The sequence below is a fragment of the Lithobates pipiens genome, unplaced genomic scaffold (genome assembly GCF_037356315.1).
Source record: "Lithobates pipiens isolate NorthernLeopardFrog02 unplaced genomic scaffold, aLitPip1_a1.2 Scaffold_28, whole genome shotgun sequence".
Classification (NCBI taxonomy): Eukaryota; Metazoa; Chordata; class Amphibia; order Anura; family Ranidae; genus Lithobates; species Lithobates pipiens.
This window is the reverse complement of record NW_027507789.1, coordinates 63,359,627-63,377,504: the sequence shown is the minus strand read 5'-3', so window position 1 is coordinate 63,377,504 and position 17,878 is coordinate 63,359,627. Positions and strand designations below refer to the sequence as shown.

The 17,878-nt window shown below is 46.3% G+C and overlaps 1 protein-coding gene across 1 annotated transcript in view; it reads right to left on the bottom strand.

Annotated features, from left to right (window-relative positions):
- The window catches only part of UBE2O (ubiquitin conjugating enzyme E2 O), a 120,440-nt gene that overhangs the window by 68,969 nt on the left and 33,593 nt on the right, over positions 1-17,878 (bottom strand). The window contains exons 2-5 of the mRNA XM_077459304.1: positions 6,068-6,127; positions 2,136-2,246; positions 520-617; positions 320-383 (exon numbers count right to left, since the gene is read on the bottom strand). Coding sequence (XP_077315430.1) covers positions 320-383; positions 520-617; positions 2,136-2,246; positions 6,068-6,127 — 333 coding nt within the window. The remainder of the gene's footprint in view (positions 1-319; positions 384-519; positions 618-2,135; positions 2,247-6,067; positions 6,128-17,878) is intronic.

Below are 17,878 nucleotides of genomic sequence, written 5' to 3'. Positions count from 1 at the left end.
GTGGGCCATTCCTGCGCAATTAGTCTCAGAATGGCTGCTTGTAGTCCACATCAGAGCAGCTTATGACAGGATGACAAAACGCAAGATCGCAAATGAGAGACAGTTGCCACCCCATAACAGGAAGTGAGTGAATTGAGGACCTTTATGGCAGGGTCACTAGTTAGGTTAGTCAAAGCTGAAAAACGCTTTTGAGATTAACATTTTAGTAACTGCGTTTATATTTAGGCAGATATAGAACACACGTGTTGCAGTTCTGTATTCAGAAAATACAGCATTACATTATAACTTTTTTTTTTTTTTTTTACTCTAGGGTACCTACCGTATCACTTGCATGGGGACAAACATCATATAATTTAGAAGCGTCTTCTGTGCTCATTGAACATCTGCAGCAGAAGGGGAAGGAGATGAACACGTAATCAATAGAAATACAAAATATAAGCACGGATATCATGAAACCTAACCATACACCATTACATGGCTATAGTGCTTTTCAAGCATTGCTGGTAATATTAGCAGTACCTGGCTCCATTTGACAGCTTTAAGATAACTTGATTCTTGAGATCAAAAACCTTCCCCAACCAGCAGTTGTAGGCAATGTAATCTCCATACATGATAGGCTGAAGAAAGGGAAAACTGGAAGTTAGACTTGAGTTCACTAAGACTCCTCACTAACTGCTATCATCTTTGAATACAAGAAAGCACTTCAATACATATTTAAGGAAACCGGAATTGGAACTCATAAAAAGCAAGAACCCATAAAGGAACACAGAGTTTGGTATATTTTATTCACATGAGTGAAAGATAAAATCCTATTGGCCGCTAATGTTGATTTCTCCTGCTATTTGCAACTACTCAAAAATGTACTATGTCAACTCCAATGAGCTGCCATAATCCAATATTGTAACATGACATGATAACAGATGGAATGCACCAAAATATAGCAGACTTGCAACATACAGTACTGGGCCACAAGCAAAGAGTGCTAGGTGGATGCCGCCAAAATGTATGGCACAGGGGTAAGTTGGCCAGATCTAAAGTACTGATGGATAGGATAGAGCTTGCCAAGAAATATGCTCCTGGTATGTGACTTAAACAGCGTATACCAGTGATAAAAATATACCTTGTATTTGCCATGTTTTATAGGCATCACAAAAAAAATAAAAAATTGACGGTCACAGAAAAGGGCAAACTGTTGCCGGTATTGAGTGCAGATACTGCCACATCCATAGTGAAAGCTTGCTGCTAAACTCCACCCCCACACATTATTTACTGGAGCAAAAGAAAAATAAAACCGCGCTGAAACCCTCAAAAAAAAGGAGGAAACAATTCCTCTTTCTTATTTTATCGTGCAAGAGGAAAAAACTATCAAGCAAGAAAAAATATAAGTATTTTCCTCAAAAGAAAATCCCCAAAAAATTAATCTTAGAAATAAATACAAATAGTCCAAAAATTACAAATGAATGTTTCACAAAATATAAGGCTGCTGCTCCACAGTGGGATACACACACATAAGTATAAATAGAAAAATGAACAAAAGAGCTGCGCCAAATATAAATAAAAAAAAAACAATTTAAAAAGAAAAGTCCATGAAGACTGTATGTTAATAATGTTGTCCCACCACCGACAACATTATTTACTGGCCCATCACTGTGATAGAAAGCATTATTGCCCAAAGGGAACCTGCAGAAGAAAGGAGCAGGAAAGCTTCAGGAGTAATAAAGTTTTGCATCTTAGAAAGGCTGGAGATTTGGGTAGGACAAATGTTTGGGAGGCTGTTGCATATCTGGGTACCTGTAGGTGTCCACCCATCCGGCATTATCTCAAAAAAAAAAATTGTGAGTAACAAAATAAATAAGCGTGTTGCTCATCTGGTTGCGTCTAGTGTTAAATGTGTGTAAATAATTGCCTGTTGGACAATTAAAAATCCCTTTGGTAGGTAAAACTTGCTCAATTTTGCTTTTAATGTAATATGTGTATGCTTTCTTCAAACCACAACACAATTTTTTAAATTTTTCCCCGAGTTTTACTTTATTTGCCAATATGGCTCATATGCAAACAAATAAGTTTGTATACTAATCCAATAATTGTTGGTCCACTTTGTGTGCCCATCTGTTTCACGCTGATCAACATCTTACCCAAATGTGCTTTAGATCTCTGCTGTTGACGGAGTGCAGGAAGCAGTTGGTCCCCACCAGTTTCACCATACATTCTATATTTACGTCCACAACTGTGCCACATTGACTGTCCTAGGAAAGAACAGCAATAAAAATTAGGTTTCGCTTTAAAAGAACAAAAATAACGAACACAGTCAGTCACAAGAGGGGTTATTTGTGCAGGTAATAAAAGGGCTCACGTACATCTGTCAAATACAGTGCTTGTTTTCATCAAATCCTACTATTCCCTTTTCTTGAACAGCATGTCCAGCCTTCATTAAGAAAAGGGAAATTATGGCTTGGTCCCCCGTGTGTCTCCATTCAGTCATAGGGCCCCGGAGCCAGCCACCTATTAAGTAGCAATGGAGCTGCAAGGACACAGATTGCCAAAAGGTGCTGGTAGAGAGCTCCCTCTGCTGACTGAGGAAGGAGAAACATTTTCTACAGCTGCAAGCTGAAGAATGTGTCCTGTAATAGGGAAGCTGTTCACAGGACAATATCGGGATGGAGGATAGAGAATTACAATCACATGCTCAGAATGAATGTGACCGAAGATAAATACATTATCCAGAATCCACTGATGCAAGCTCAGGTGACATCTTATGAAAATCTTGGTTCAAGTAAACTAGCTAATAGAAAGTACAGAGGTAGCCATTACTGAACTCTCCCTCTGAAAAGGCTAGTCATCTGGCTGTAAGCAGAGCCTCTGACTTTAATATATTAAAGTCTAAACTAACTAAAAGGCAAAACTTTTTTTTGTTTTGAATAGAGTGGAGAGGAATAAGAACACCTGATGTTTTTATTGTGGTCTGTGCCCCCGTTAAGGAGATTCACCCTCTATTTTTCCCCGTTTACCATTATCATTGAAAGTGCAAGTAAAAGAAAAAGGAAAAAAAAAAAAACCCACACAAATTTTAGGTTGTCCCAAGAAAAGTATTAGAGGAAATTTTCCAATGGGGACAGTTCTGGTGACCTGGGTGGGTTCCCCCAAGGAATTCCCTTAATTTGTAGGGATTTCCTCCCACTTTCTGCTTGGTTATGGGACAGGAAGTGAAATGTCCTCAATGGGACACAGATGGTGGGGGAAGAAAAAACAAAATCTCTCTCTCTCATAAAATTATTTTCCCCCCTCTTCCCACAGTGGCAAAACGTAAAAAAATAAAAAATAAATGTTGCCTGCAGTTGCAATTCAAAAAAGGGATTCCCCACAAAAGCAATAGATCAAGTTAATTTGTGTAGCAGACATTTGTTCCTCTGAAAAGTGATCCACAGTGGTTCAGTTTTCAGAGGAGTTTGACAGGCAGTGAGATTGTAATGTGTTGCCTCCTCAGCACATGCTTTAGATACCAAACATGTCAAACCTTAAAATTGTGCATGCTCATGAAACAGCAACAAACTTCAGCACCCAAAGTTAGCCATAGATGACATTTTAAATGCCCCTACTGGTCAGTTTAAAGTCAACAGTAAATAATGGCCCTAGAATTTTTGTTCAATAGATGTTTTTGTATGCAGGCACCAATCCTAAGTGCAGCCAAAATGTGGCGGAGGTTATTACAACCAATGTATGAATACCTTGGTGGCCATAAAAAGTGACAGCCAGCACTTCCCTTTAGATCTGTGTCTAGCCTTTCCAAACAGGAACTGAAGTGTTACCTAAAAGCTTCAGCAAAGCCGCTTGAAGTGTGTTTTCCCTGAAGTTAATGTGTTGAAAGCTTAAAGTGATTGTAAAGCGTTGATTTAATTTTTTTTAAACAACAAACATGCCATACTTGCCTCCACTGTGCAGCTTGGTTTGCACGGTGTGACCCCGATCCTCAACTTCTGGGGTCCCTCGGCGGCTCCTCCATCAGATAAACCACTGCCATTGGATTTGATTGACAGAAGTGGGAGCCAATGGCTGGGCTGCTATCAATCTATCCAATCAAGAGCCAAGAACCCCGGGCAGAGGAGAAATAAAAAAATAAAGATAGGGGAACGGCAACAGTAAAGATTTCACTGACGTTGACAAGGGTCAAATAGTAAAAGGCTAGAGGACTTGGTCAGAGCAATACCAAAACTGCAGCTCAATGGTGGCCAAGGCTCTCTGATGCACATGGGGAGCGAAGGCTGGCCTGTGAAGTCTGATGTCATAAATGAGATACTGTAGTTCAAATTGCTGAAAAAGTTGGTTCTTTTAGAAAGCTGTCCAAACACAAAGTGCATCTCAGTTTGGGGCTGTGTAGCCGCAGACTGGTCAGGGTTCCCATGCTGACCCATGTCCACAGCCAAAAGTGCCTACAATGGGCACATGAACTGGACCATGGAAGAAGGTGGCCTAGTCTGATTCATCAGGTTTTTGCGCTTACATCATGTGGATGGCCGTGTGCGTTGCTTACTTGGGGAAGAGATGCACTACGAATAAGGCAAGCCGGCAGAGGCAGTGTGATGCTTTGAGACAATGCCTCGATGGGTTAGGGCTATTTTGATGGAAAAAGGGGGACCTATTCAATATTAGGTGGATGATCATAATGTTATGGCTAATCGGTGTACTAGCTGCAGACCTGTGGGGGAAGGCCCAATAGTAACAAAATAAACATCTTTTTCCAAGGATATAAGAAGTTGGGATGTACATGGTTATGTGCATGGTGGACAATGAAAATGCAGCGTTTCTTTGTATATTTCCAGTTTCATAAACAATCCCTAGATGAGCCGTTTTCAACCTGGGTGCCCAGTCACCCTGGGGTGCCTTTAGGCTTCTTCAGGGGTGCCTTGGCAAAATGCCTAAAACATGACCAAAAGTTGTATACAAGCCAGTGGGTGGATCACACCTTCCTTTAGTTACACAAAGCCACAGGTCCTATGGGAGATCGGATGACGACGGACCGCAGTGCCCGTCGTCACCCGATCCGATGACGGATGGAAAAATAGCTTTTTCCTCCGTTACACTTTTTCAGGTCGGAGCGGGTCGGATGTCAGCGGACATGTCACCGCTGATATCATACGCTCCATAGAGCTCTATGGAGCACCCGTTCAGGTCCGCCTGAAAAACTGACAGGCGGGCCTGAACGGAACGTCAGTGTGAAAGGGGCCTTAACAAGGACAACGGTTGAGAAGGAGGATGTCAGGCACCTTGCACAGGGTCATTGTTTGTCCTTCCCCTGCTCCATTTCATCAGCACTGGGGTCACATTAGCTGAGCAAGGAAGATAAAATTAGAGTAGACGAGAAAAACTGGAATATTAGTACCAGTGTGCAAAGATGTATTTGTTGGGTGGGGTGTCCCATCTGTGTGGCTATTGCTGTATTATGTAAAACTATTATGGACAGCCTCGAGGCATCCTATTTTAATGGATGACTTGACAAAAAAAAAAAAAAAGGGGTTGGGAAACATTGCCCTAGATAATGCATAAAAACACTGATGCTTATGTCCTGTAAAATGTATGTTAAAAAGAGGAAGTAAACCTTTCTGTGTAATTTGTACCTATAAGTAAGCCTAGAATAAGGCTTACCTATAGGTACTGTAAATATCTCCTAAACGTGCAGCGTTTAGAAGATATTTACTGTATACTGCACCAATGTCATCGGCGCATATGCTCTGAAGGAATGACCGCTCGTGCCGTTTCTACAGGGCCTGTGCCGAGACGGTGGGCTCCCGCTCGCATGTGTAGGAGTGACGTCATGCGGCTCTGGCCAGTCACACTGCTGGAGTCCGTGGCCCCGGAAGGAAGAGGGGTGAAGATGAATGCTGCCTCCAGCAGGGACTGTGCGGGCTTCGTTTGCAGGCAAGTGTCACATAATGTGCAAGTATGCAATGCATACTTGCATATTATGCCTTTACTTTGCAGGTAAGAAGAAAAACCCATCGGGGTTTACTTCTTCTTTAAAGGAAGGATGTCCAAGGCATACATTATCCACCACAGAGCACAAATATGTTACCTTTACGCCAATTCGGTGTACAACATCTCTGGGCACCAAAGAGCGATCCTGCAGCTTCAGCTGGAAAATGAATAAAAAAGGAAACATTTAATAAAAACCATAATAAAATATTCACTATAAATCTTTCCTTAAAATGCCACTATGTCTGTGAAAAATTATAGGAGTGCCTGCTCCTTTCAATGCTAGAAGGCAGGACGAAAATGCCCGTCAAAATGGACTGGCTCCTGCTTTCTGAGATACCAATGACAGAATGTGTACCCAAATTGTAATGCCTTCAGCTCTACTTGTATGCATCACAGCTTATAAGCACCCTTGTGGTAAAAATGCAAAATGGGCATGAAGCGCTTACAATCCACATGCAGGCTTATCCAGTCAACAGTGTTCTGCTCCAGGGTACAGTCACTTCCACAATTACAATGTACACTTTCACCTTTTCATTCTACAATTTAGGTGCTCTGTGCATCCCCCCCCCCCCCCCAGACGGTTTTATTAGGCCCTTTTCACACCAACGCCTTCCATTTTGATCAGCAGGGATCCATCCGCTGATCAGGACAGAGCAGGCAGAGGTATGTCTGCTCAGTTTATGCAGAGCATACATGGACAGAGCTATGCTCTATGGTTTGTCAACTGTAAACGGACCCTGCCGTCCTTCCAATCTCATGGAGGAAAACAGATCCTCTTCCATTTGTTTTTAGCAGCCCGGACTGGATCAGTGCATTTACACTTGCCAGTCCACAGAGGTAAATGGACTGTATGATCAGATCTACCTATTATAAAAAAAAAAAAAAAAAAAAAAAAAAAAATTGACAGGTGGACCTGAACAGAATGGTCATGTGAAAGGGGCACGTGGTCACATCATGGAACCCTATGCTAGCCCTCTCCACAACACCACATATGCCCTACTTCCACATCAATCACCCCACATCCAGACCTCTTCCTTCCTTGCCAACCAACACTGCTCCCCACGCCCAATTTAACATAATTAACGGTTTTACAAATAGATAAATAAGCAGATCTTTGGATGGCCACTGCAAACTGTTTGCTTATTTTCATTTAGCAGTTTAATATGGACCTAGAATCAGGCAATAATAATCAGGCAATAGAGTGCGGTATGCTTATGAAACTATTGATAGCCACCAATGAGTGTTCCTAGGCCCTGTAAGACTTGTGGAAGTGTTCTTTTGCTTCTAATCCAAAGTAAAATTTTTGCTTGGTCACAAACCGTGCCCATGAATCCTAAATAGAAAAACCAAGATGAGTACAGGTCTTCCTAAAGTGGTAGCAAACTGTTCTGGAAATTTTATAGAGTGGCAACTCCTATCTTCATATTGATTAGTGGTTCCAAATTAATAAAACTACTGCAGTAAGGAACAGACACAAAAGATGCACTCAGCATCTTTCCAAAATAACTGTTCCGTTTGACGCAATTGAAGTTTTTTTTTTTATACACACAATAACGTAGGTATCAGATTAATATTACAATTGTACTTTTATGGTAACAAGGGGCATAACATAGGCAGGCCATTTTAATCAGGGCTTATAGAATGAAGCTTACCTGTAGGTAAAATGAATATCTCCTATACATGCACCGTTTAGGAGATATGCGCTTGTTTGGCAGCAGGTTACGTCACTGGCACATGTGCTCTGAAGGAACAGCATACTCATGGCATTCCTTCAAAGCTCTGTGCCACGGCCATGACTTCCACTTGCGTGGCCAGGATTGACATCATCGCAGCTCAGCCATTCAAGCGCCCGGAGCCCGCAAACCCAGAAGGAAGACTGGGTGAAGATGGAAGCCCTGTTAGCAGTGACAGCGCACCGCTGGAGGGCTTTGTTTCAAGGTTAGCCTTTCATATGTTGCAGATGACTGGGGGGGGGAGAGGGGGAGGGGGGGAGAGGGGGAGAGGGGGAGAGGGAGGGGGAGAGAGGGAGAGGGAGGGGGAGAGAGGGAGGGGGAGAGAGGGAGGGGGAGAGAGGGAGGGGGAGAGAGGGAGGGGGAGAGGGAGAGGGAGAGGGAGAGGGAGAGGGAGAGGGGGAGGGGGAGGGGGAGGGAATGGCAGCTCCATGTCTAAATGAGCATACGGAGCTGTGACTCAGGTACTCCCATAGCAAGCTGCTTCTGTTGGGGCACTCGACAGGAAGGGGGGGGGGGGCCAGGAGCAGTGAAGAGGGACCCGAGAAGAGGAGGATCCCGGCTGCCCTGTGCAAATCCATTGCACAGAGCAGGTAGTATAACATGTATGTTTGTTTTTTTAAACAATTTAAAATCACTTTAATTACTCCTGACATTTTCTTCTTTTAACCGGTTCCCGACCAGCGCACGCCGATGTACGTCGACAGAATGGCACGGGCAGGCATATTGGCGTACAGGTACGTCCAGTTTTTAATGCCGCCCTGCCATCGCGAGTGCTCCGCCGGCGGCGCGCTCGTGTGCTGGTCGAGACCCCCGTGAGTCTGGTCGCGGGTCCCGCGGACTCTATCGCCGCGGGCATAGCGCGATCGTCTCACGAGGAGGCTGAACGAGGAAATGCCGTTGTAAACAGCATCTCCCCGTTCTGCCTAGCAACTAGTGATGCTGATCTCTGCTCCATGTGATTGGAGCAGAGATCAGTGTTCACCAAATTAAAGCCCAGCCCCTCAACAGTTAGTAACACACCCCTAGGAACACTTAACCGCTACACTGTGTCAAAAATGTCCGAAGTGTCCGCCATAATGTCGCAGTCACAAAAAAAAAAAAAAAAAAAAAAAAAAAAAAAAAGACGCTGATCGCCATTACTAGTAAAAAAAAAAAAAAAAAAAAAATATTATTAATAAAAATGCCATAAAACTATCCCCTATTTTGTAAACGCTATAACTTTTGCGCAAACCAATCAAATCGCTTATTGCGATTTTTTTTTACCAAAAATATGTAGAATACGTATCGGCCTAAACTGAGGGAAAACATTTTTTTTTTTAGATATATATTTTTGGGGGATATTATAACAAAAAGTAAAAAATAATGCGTTTTTTTTCAAAATTGTCGCTCTATTTCCGTTTATAGAGCAAAAAATAAAAAAACGCAGGGGTGATCAAATACCACCAAAAGAAAGCTCCATTTGTGGGAAAAAAAAAAGGACATCAATTTTGTTTGGGAGCCACATCGCACGACCGCGCAATTGTCAGTTAAAGCGATGCAAAGCCGAATCGCAAAAAGTAGTCTGGTCTTTGGCCAGCAAAATGGTCCGGGGCTGAAGTGGTTAATCGAATACTTTTAGATTTCTTCAAAATACAAAACAAAAAATTCTAAAAAAAATACACAATACATTTCCCCCACTCAAATATACCTCCCCAATCTAAAAAAATAAAATAAAAAAATAAAAATAAATCCTCAAAAATTTTGAGCACCAGCCACCACTGATAGCTAGCTATTAACTGCACACCAGTAGATTCATCGGCAGGTGAGAAAATATAATTTGCTGTATGGGGTCTTCACAATCTAGAACATTCCATCCATTTAATTGCTGAAGCTGAGAAGCCAGATAATAGTGTCCGCCACTTGGGAGAGCCAAACCTCTTTCAGGCAACTGCAGAATTTCCAACCTAATCCGGGGGAGTTTAGTTTTCAAAATAAGTTCTCTGAACGAGGTATCTATTTGCTTAAAGAATTTCTGGAGGCAGCCAAACAGGGCAGTTATGTAGCAAGTATAGTAGCTGTGGAATCCATATCATTATGGAGAAAAATTACTCGACATTTTATTCTTAATTAGGATGGTAAACCTGGTCCCCTCTGCCCTTGCAAAGCAATGGCCCCTTTACAGCATAGATACAGGGGTGTGCAAACTTTTTCAAAGAGGGCCAGATCTGATGAAGTGAACATGCATGAGGGCCGACCATTTTGCCTGACATTCTTTGAACCATTAAAATTCGGTCTAAGTGTGTGTTTGAGCACTAATACACCGCCCAACAAGAATTCTCTTGCCTTTGTGGCTGTGTGTGTGGTAAAGAGATGAGCTTGGGCGTATTATTTGGATATACCATATTTATTGGCATATAACACGCACCTTCACTTTAAGGCTCCATGCACACTGAAGCTCAAAAAAGCTATTTCTGGACGCCAGATTGCTGGCAGAAAACGCTGGTTGAAAAACCTGCTTTTAACAGCGTTTTATACTAGCGTTAATGAGCGTTAATGAGCGTTTTACAGCGTTAGCGTTAATGGGCGTTTTTTATAAAAATACACAGAGGACACTCCAAAAATCCCACAATACATTGAAAAATAGAATGCCGAACACTAATGAACGAGCGTTAATGAGCGTTTGTCGTTTTTTGCCGCTGAAAAACGGCACTTTGAACGCGAATTTCTGGCGTTCAGAAAAAAGCCCATAAACTCCACTGCTCATTAAAGCTGAAAAACGTCCATGTGTGCATGGACACATAGGCTAACATAGAGTGGAGTTTATGGGCTTTTACAAAAAACGCCCAAACTCCAATAAACTGCAGTTTATCAGCTTCAGTGTGCATGGAGCCTAAGAGGGAAGTTTCAGGGGAAAAAAAATCATTTTAAATAAAGAACTCTGAAGCAAAATAATGGTCAGTGCCCATCAATGCAGCCTAGTCAGTGCCCATCTGCAGACTGCAGACCCACCATTGTCAGGAACGCAGAACCCGTCATAGCCAGAAATGCACCACCATTGCCAGGAATGCACTGACGAGTGTCAAAGATTACCTACAGGAGAATCTCCTGTTTATATGGTGGCCTCTTTAATAGAAAGTCCCGCCTCCTTTGATGTGCAGAACAGTCGTCCGATGGCAGCGCCGGAGACGAGACTTCCTATTAGAGGCTGGCCTTAAACTGGAAATTCGTGTTTGTGTGTGCGCGTGTCGCTCAGTCCCCCCTCCTCCCTGTCTCTTCCAGCTGCTCCTGATGAGTGGACAAACTTCCACGAAACGCGTCAAGCATTCGTATTTGATGTCATGTCACAGCAATCATGTACCTATCATGGGGTCTCAATGTCTAAGTTATCAATTTTATACCAATACAATTCTGATTGTGTATATACACATGTTGGGGGTAGTGCTGAATGTTACTATCATGCGTTACAGTGTTTAACATACTATTTTAATATAATGTGATTAAATGTTTTATGTACTTTGTACAATACTTATTGATTTTATGTTTGCATTTATTGCATTGTGCTCTCATGTGGTACCAGTAAATAAATATACTAATTTAATTACATTTGATGACTTATTCTGCCCTAGTGATATGTTTCATGTTTCATATAAAGTCCCAATTGTCCCCAATTTCCCCCCCCCCCCCCCTCCCTTTTTTTTCGGGCTTGTAGTTGTGCCTTCAATTTGGACAGAGAGAGATCAGGGGAAGGGGCCAGTAGTGAAGGGAAAAAAATTTAAGTTGGGTTTTGGATACCGTAGATTGAGTTGAGCATTATAGACTACCATAAAAAGAAGGTCACATTTTGAATGAATTAAAGTATGAGAAAAACAAACATAAAAACACCTGATTATTAAGCTGTTCCTCCTAGTTGTTTGTGCTAAAAACGCTCAATGTCCTGAAATACATTTTAACGTACATTTCATTTACATACATTTTTATACAGAACAGGTGTTATAAACCCTTGGGAAAAGCAGAATTCATAAGGACTTGTTCACGGGGGCATGCAATGCATTATGCAGCATTATCATGATAGGAAAAATGCATATAGACAAGAAAAAATACATTGCTCCAGATCTGGAACACTGCAGTACCAAAGTAAACCTGTCATCCTATGAATTGTGAAACCAAAGTTGTCTAGTGGGGAGAGGCTGCAAGATCCTGGGTTCATCTGTTTTGCAGATGGTGACATCAACTCCCTTTACTCCAATACCCCCAACTAAAAATCTAGTGAAACCAAATGCCTCCAGAAGTCACCTAATTAGTAAATAGAGTCCACCTGTGTGCAATTTAATCTCAGTATAAATACAGCTGTTCCGTGAAGCCCTCAGAGGTTTGATAGAGTACCTTAGTGAACAAACAGCACCATGAAGGCTAAGGAATACACCAGACAGGTCAGGGATAACATTGTGGAGAAGTTTAAAGCAGGGTTAGGTCATAATTAAAAAAAAAAAAAAAAACACACAAAGCTTTGAACATCTCACAGAGCACTGTTCAATCCATCAATCATCGAAAAATGGAAAGAGTATGGCACAACTGCAAACCTACCAAGACATGGCCGTCCACCTAAACTGACAGGCCGGGCAAGGAGAGCATTAAATCAGAGAAGCAGCCAAGAGGCTCATGGTAACTCTGAGGCCGCGTACACACGGGCGGACTGTTCGCCCAACCTTGTCCGCTGAACAGTGTTTGGGCGGACAGTCCGCCCGTGTGTGGGCTTTCAGCGGACAGTTTCAGCGGACAGTTGGACGGACAAAGTCTTTCGGAAATTCCGAAAAACTGTCCGCTGAAACTGTGTTTGAGCGAACAGTCCGCCCGTGTGTGGGCCTGTCCGCTGTACTTTCGAAATGAGCGGACTGTTCCCGCTCGGAAAGTCCGCCCATTTCGAGCGCGTGTACAGGTAGGCGGAGCCCGCGAAGGAGACGTCGCGGGCTCCGCCGCCTGGAATGGGCTTAAAGGGGAACCCCAACGCCGAAAAAAATCGGCGTGGGGGTTCCCCCCAAGTCCACACCAGACCCTTGTCCGAGCACGCTACCCGGCCGGCCAGGAAAGGGGGGCGAGCGAGCGCGCCCCCCCTCCCGAGCCGTACCAGGCCGCGTGCCCTCAACATGGGGGGTGCCTTGGGGAAGGGGGGGCCGCGCGGCCCCCCCACCCCAAAGCACCTTGTCCCCGTGTTGATGAGGACAAGGGCCTCTTCCCGACAACCCTGGCCGTTGGTTGTCGGGGTCTGCGGGCGGGGGGCTTATCGGAATCCGGGAGCCCCCTTTAAGAAGGGGGCCCCCGGATACCGGCCCCCCACCCTATGTGAATGAGTATGGGGTACAATGTACCCCTACCCATTCACCTGTGAAATAAAGTACAAATAAAAACACAACACAGGGGGAAAAAATATTTTATTGCACAGCCGGGGGTCTTCCGTCTTCGGGGGTCTTCTCGCCGGACTCCTCCGCTATGTGTGTGTAGCTCTTTTGCCAGCGGAGGAGTCCGGCTTTCTTCCTCCCCGCCGCCGGCCTCTTCTCCCGACTTCGGGGGTCTTGTCCCCCTCTTCGGTTCTTCTGCCGGGCCACCGCGCCTGGTCCGGTGGCCCGGTCTTCTGTCGCCGTCTTCCGTTCTTCTGTCGCCGCCTTCGGTTCTTCTGCCGGGCCACCGCGCCTTCTTGTAGCTCTTTTACAGGCGGTGGCCCGGTCTTCTGTCGCCGTCGCCGCCTTCCGTTCGTGTTCTTCTTCTTGTTCTTCTCCAGGCGATGTTGACACGTCGCTCCCTCCGGCCGGAATGCCAGAGCCGCCCTGCGCTGTGACTTATATAGTGACAATGGGGCGGGGTCACATGGTATATGTCACATGGGTTGATGTCACATGGTGACCCCGCCCCCTTACGATGTCATAGTCCCCATGTGACATCAACCCATGTGACCAACCCATGTGACATATACCATGTGACCCCGCCCCATTGTCACTATATAAGTCACAGCGCAGGGCGGCTCTGGCATTCCGGCCGGAGGGAGCGACGTGTCAACATCGCCTGGAGAAGAACAAGAAGAAGAACACGAACGGAAGGCGGCGACGGCGACAGAAGACCGGGCCACCGCCTGTAAAAGAGCTACAAGAAGGCGCGGTGGCCCGGCAGAAGAACCGAAGGCGGCGACAGAAGAACGGAAGACGGCGACAGAAGACCGGGCCACCGGACCAGGCGCGGTGGCCCGGCAGAAGAACCGAAGAGGGGGACAAGACCCCCGAAGTCGGGAGAAGAGGCCGGCGGCGGGGAGGAAGAAAGCCGGACTCCTCCGCTGGCAAAAGAGCTACACACACATAGCGGAGGAGTCCGGCGAGAAGACCCCCGAAGACGGAAGACCCCCGGCTGTGCAATAAAATATTTTTTCCCCCTGTGTTGTGTTTTTATTTGTACTTTATTTCACAGGTGAATGGGTAGGGGTACATTGTACCCCATACTCATTCACATAGGGTGGGGGGCCGGTATCCGGGGGCCCCCTTCTTAAAGGGGGCTCCCGGATTCCGATAAGCCCCCCGCCCGCAGACCCCGACAACCAACGGCCAGGGTTGTCGGGAAGAGGCCCTTGTCCTCATCAACATGGGGACAAGGTGCTTTGGGGTGGGGGGGCCGCGCGGCCCCCCCCTTCCCCAAGGCACCCCCCCATGTTGAGGGCACGCGGCCTGGTACGGCTCAGGAGGGGGGGCGCGCTCGCTCGCCCCCCTTTCCTGGCCGGCCGGGTAGCGTGCTCGGACAAGGGTCTGGTGTGGACTTGGGGGGAACCCCCACGCCGATTTTTTTCGGCGTTGGGGTTCCCCTTTAAGCCCATTCCAGGCGGCGGAGCCCGCGACGTCTCCTTCGCGGGCCCCGCCTACCTGTACACGCGCTCGAAATGGGCGGACTTGCCTCCGCCTTACGTGGGCGAGTCCGTTCATTTCAAAAGTTGAGCGAACTGTTTGCCCAACCTTGTTCGTCAAACAGTCCGCTCGTGTGTGGGCAAGTCCGCTCATGCAAATTTTGAGCGGACTGTTTGACAAACTGTTTGCCGAACAAGGTTGGGCGAACAGTCCGCGCGTGTGTACGCGGCCTGAAGGAGCTGCAGAGATCCACAGTTCAGGTGGGAGAATCTGTCCACAAGACAACTATTAGTGGTGCACTCCACAAATCTGGCCTTTGTAGAAGAGTGGCAAGAAGACCGCAATTGTTGAAAGAAAGCCGTAAGAAGTTCCATTTGCAGTTTGTGATGAGCCATGTGGGGGAGACAGCAAATATGTGGAAGAAGATGCTCTGGTCAGATAAGACAAAAATTGAACTTTTTGCCTTAAAAAGCAAAAACGCTGTGTGGCAAAAAAACCAACACTGCACATCACCCTGAACACGCCATCCCCGCAATGGCAGCATGTTGTGGGGATGCTTTTCTTCAGCAGGGACAGGGAATCTGGTCAGAGATGATGGTAAGATAGATGGAGCCAAATACAGGGCACTCTTATGCCACGTACACACGATTGGATTATCCGACAACAAAATGTTGGATGTGAGCTTGTTTGCAGAAAGTCCGACCATGTGTATGCTCCATCAAACATTTGTTGTCGGACTTTCCGCCACCAACAAAATGTTGGCTAGCAGATTCTCAAATTTTTGTTGGGACTTTACGATCATGTGTACACAAGTCCGTCGCATTAGAGTCTGTAAAAGACTTGAGACTGGGGAGGAGGTTCACCTTCCAGCAGGACAACTACCTAAAGACAAACATACAACCAGTGCTACAATGGAATATTCATGTGTTCGGAATGGTCCGTCAAAGTCCAGACCTAAATCCAACTGAGAATCTGGGGCAAGACTTGAAAATTGCTGTTCACAGATGCTCTCCATCCAATTGACAGAGCTTGAGCTATTTTGCAAAGAAGAATGGGCAAACATTTCAATCTCTAGATGTGCAAAGCTGGTAGAGACATACCCAAAAAGACTTGAAGCTGTAATTGGTTCTACAAAAGTATTAACTCGGGGGGCTGAATACAAATGCACGCTGCACTCTTCACATATTTGTAAAAAAAATGGTTGAAAACCATTTATCATTTTCCATCCACTTCATGGATCCTGGATATAGAAAAAGGAGCGCGGATGCCATACTTTCTCCTCACACATGGAGATGCAGGCCTTCCAGGTTACGATGATATATCTTCCGAGAAGATGATTTGTGCTCTCAGCATAGTTGGGATCACAGAGTCCGACAGACCGCGGTTCCTCAACACCTGCCTCTCAACAGCCATGCCGTTAAAGCAGGATGGAGAATCGGACCTGGAGAGCGGGCTTCTCGTAACGGCAGTCGCCAGGGGGCGTCTGCCACCAGGTGCACCAGGGATTCTGGGGCAATCAGAATTACTGGAATACCCTCGGCCTCCACTCTGAAGCAGACATGGTAACAGTTTCAGCAGAGGAAACAGATCAGCTGGTACCGACCCCGTGGAGCCACCAGCACGTCTGACGCGTCTGCCCATGGATCTCTTGTCCTGGACACGAATCTCGGCACCTTCCGCTTGAGACGGGAGGCCAGAAGATCCACGTCTGGTGTGCCCCATCGCAGGCACAGTAGCCTGAACACTTCCGGATGCAATGCCCATTCTCCTGGGTCCGCCTGCCAGGTCTCCACTCCCGGAATCTAACTAGCTGACAGGGCCGGTACATGTCGCTCTGCCCACCGAAGTATGTGAGCGACCTCCCGTACGGCGGCCGAGCTTCTTGTTCCTCCTTGACGATTGACGTATGCCAGAGCCATGGCATTGTCCGACTGGATCCTGATCGGACGCCCTTGAAGTCTTATCAACCATGTGGAGAGGCATAGCTTGGATAACTTGAATTCCTCCGTCGACCAGAGGCCCTGGGTCGACTGAACTCCCATTACTTCACCCCAGCCAGATAGGCTGGCGTCCGTTGTGATCACCGTCCAATTCAGAGGTAGGAACGACTTCACGGACTGAAGCACTGGGGACCTCAGCCCCCAGATCAGGGAGTCCCTGACTAACTGGCTCACCTGGATCGGTCCAGGGACAACGGAGATTTGTTCCATTTTGTCAAAATCTGCTTCCGCAGGACTCTGGTGTGGAACTGGGCATATGATACTGCCTCAAAAGCCACCATGAGTCCAAGGACCCACATGCAGAAGCGCAGCGACGACCACTTGCGGTTCCTCAGCAGTTTTACCGCGGCTCAGAGTCTGCAGCTTGTCTGAAGGCAGAAACACTCTCGCTTCCATGGAGTCTAGCAGCAAGCCTAGGTACTCCAAACGCTGAGTCGGTACGATCACCGACTTCTTTGGGTTCAACAGACATGGTGATGCATGGTGATTGCCACATCCTCCTCTAATTCTGAGGTGGAAGATGCTCTCAGGAGGGGATCGTCTAGGTATGCCATAAGTGTGATCCCGCGTTGCCGTAGCAACGCCAAAACAGGAGCCAATACCTTGTTAAAGAGTCGGGGGGGCTGATGCCAAACCAAAAAGGGAGAGCCACAAACTGGTAGTGGGCTTCCCCCAACTGCAAATCGCAGAAACTTCTGATGCCGGAGGCATATGGGTATGTGCAGGTATGCATCCTGGATGTCCAAGGACGTCAGGGACTCCCCTTGATGGAGTGCAGCTAATACTGAGCGAACTGATTCCATTCTGAACCTCTGTACTTTTACAAAGTAATTGAGGGCTTTTAGATCCAAGATTGGACGTACCCCTGGAAACGTTCCGATTCTGGAACAGGTACTATCACCCCACAATTCAGCAGGTCCCTTAACGCCCCCAAGAGGGCCTCACTGCAAGCCAGGAGTACAGGCATGCTGGAGGGGAAGAATCTGTTTTGCGGCAAAGAGAGGAACTATCTTGTACCTGGAGGAAACAGATTGCAGACCCACTGGTCGGACAGCCGAGGGGCCCACCGGGCTGCAAACTCCTGAAGGCAACCCGGGTGGAGGCAAACCTTCATGCGGTAGCACTTTTGTTCACAGGCTTGCGGTTCCAGGGATGCTTTTGTCCTTCAGTGGTCGTCCTGTCGGGCTGGGGGCGTTTGGTCGAAGCTCCGGGCAGACGAACAAGCCGTCTGTGAGCAGAAAATGAGGGCCCTTGCCTACAGCGTGGCTCCTTAGCCTTCCTGGACTGTGGGAGTAGAGTACTCTTACCACCTGTG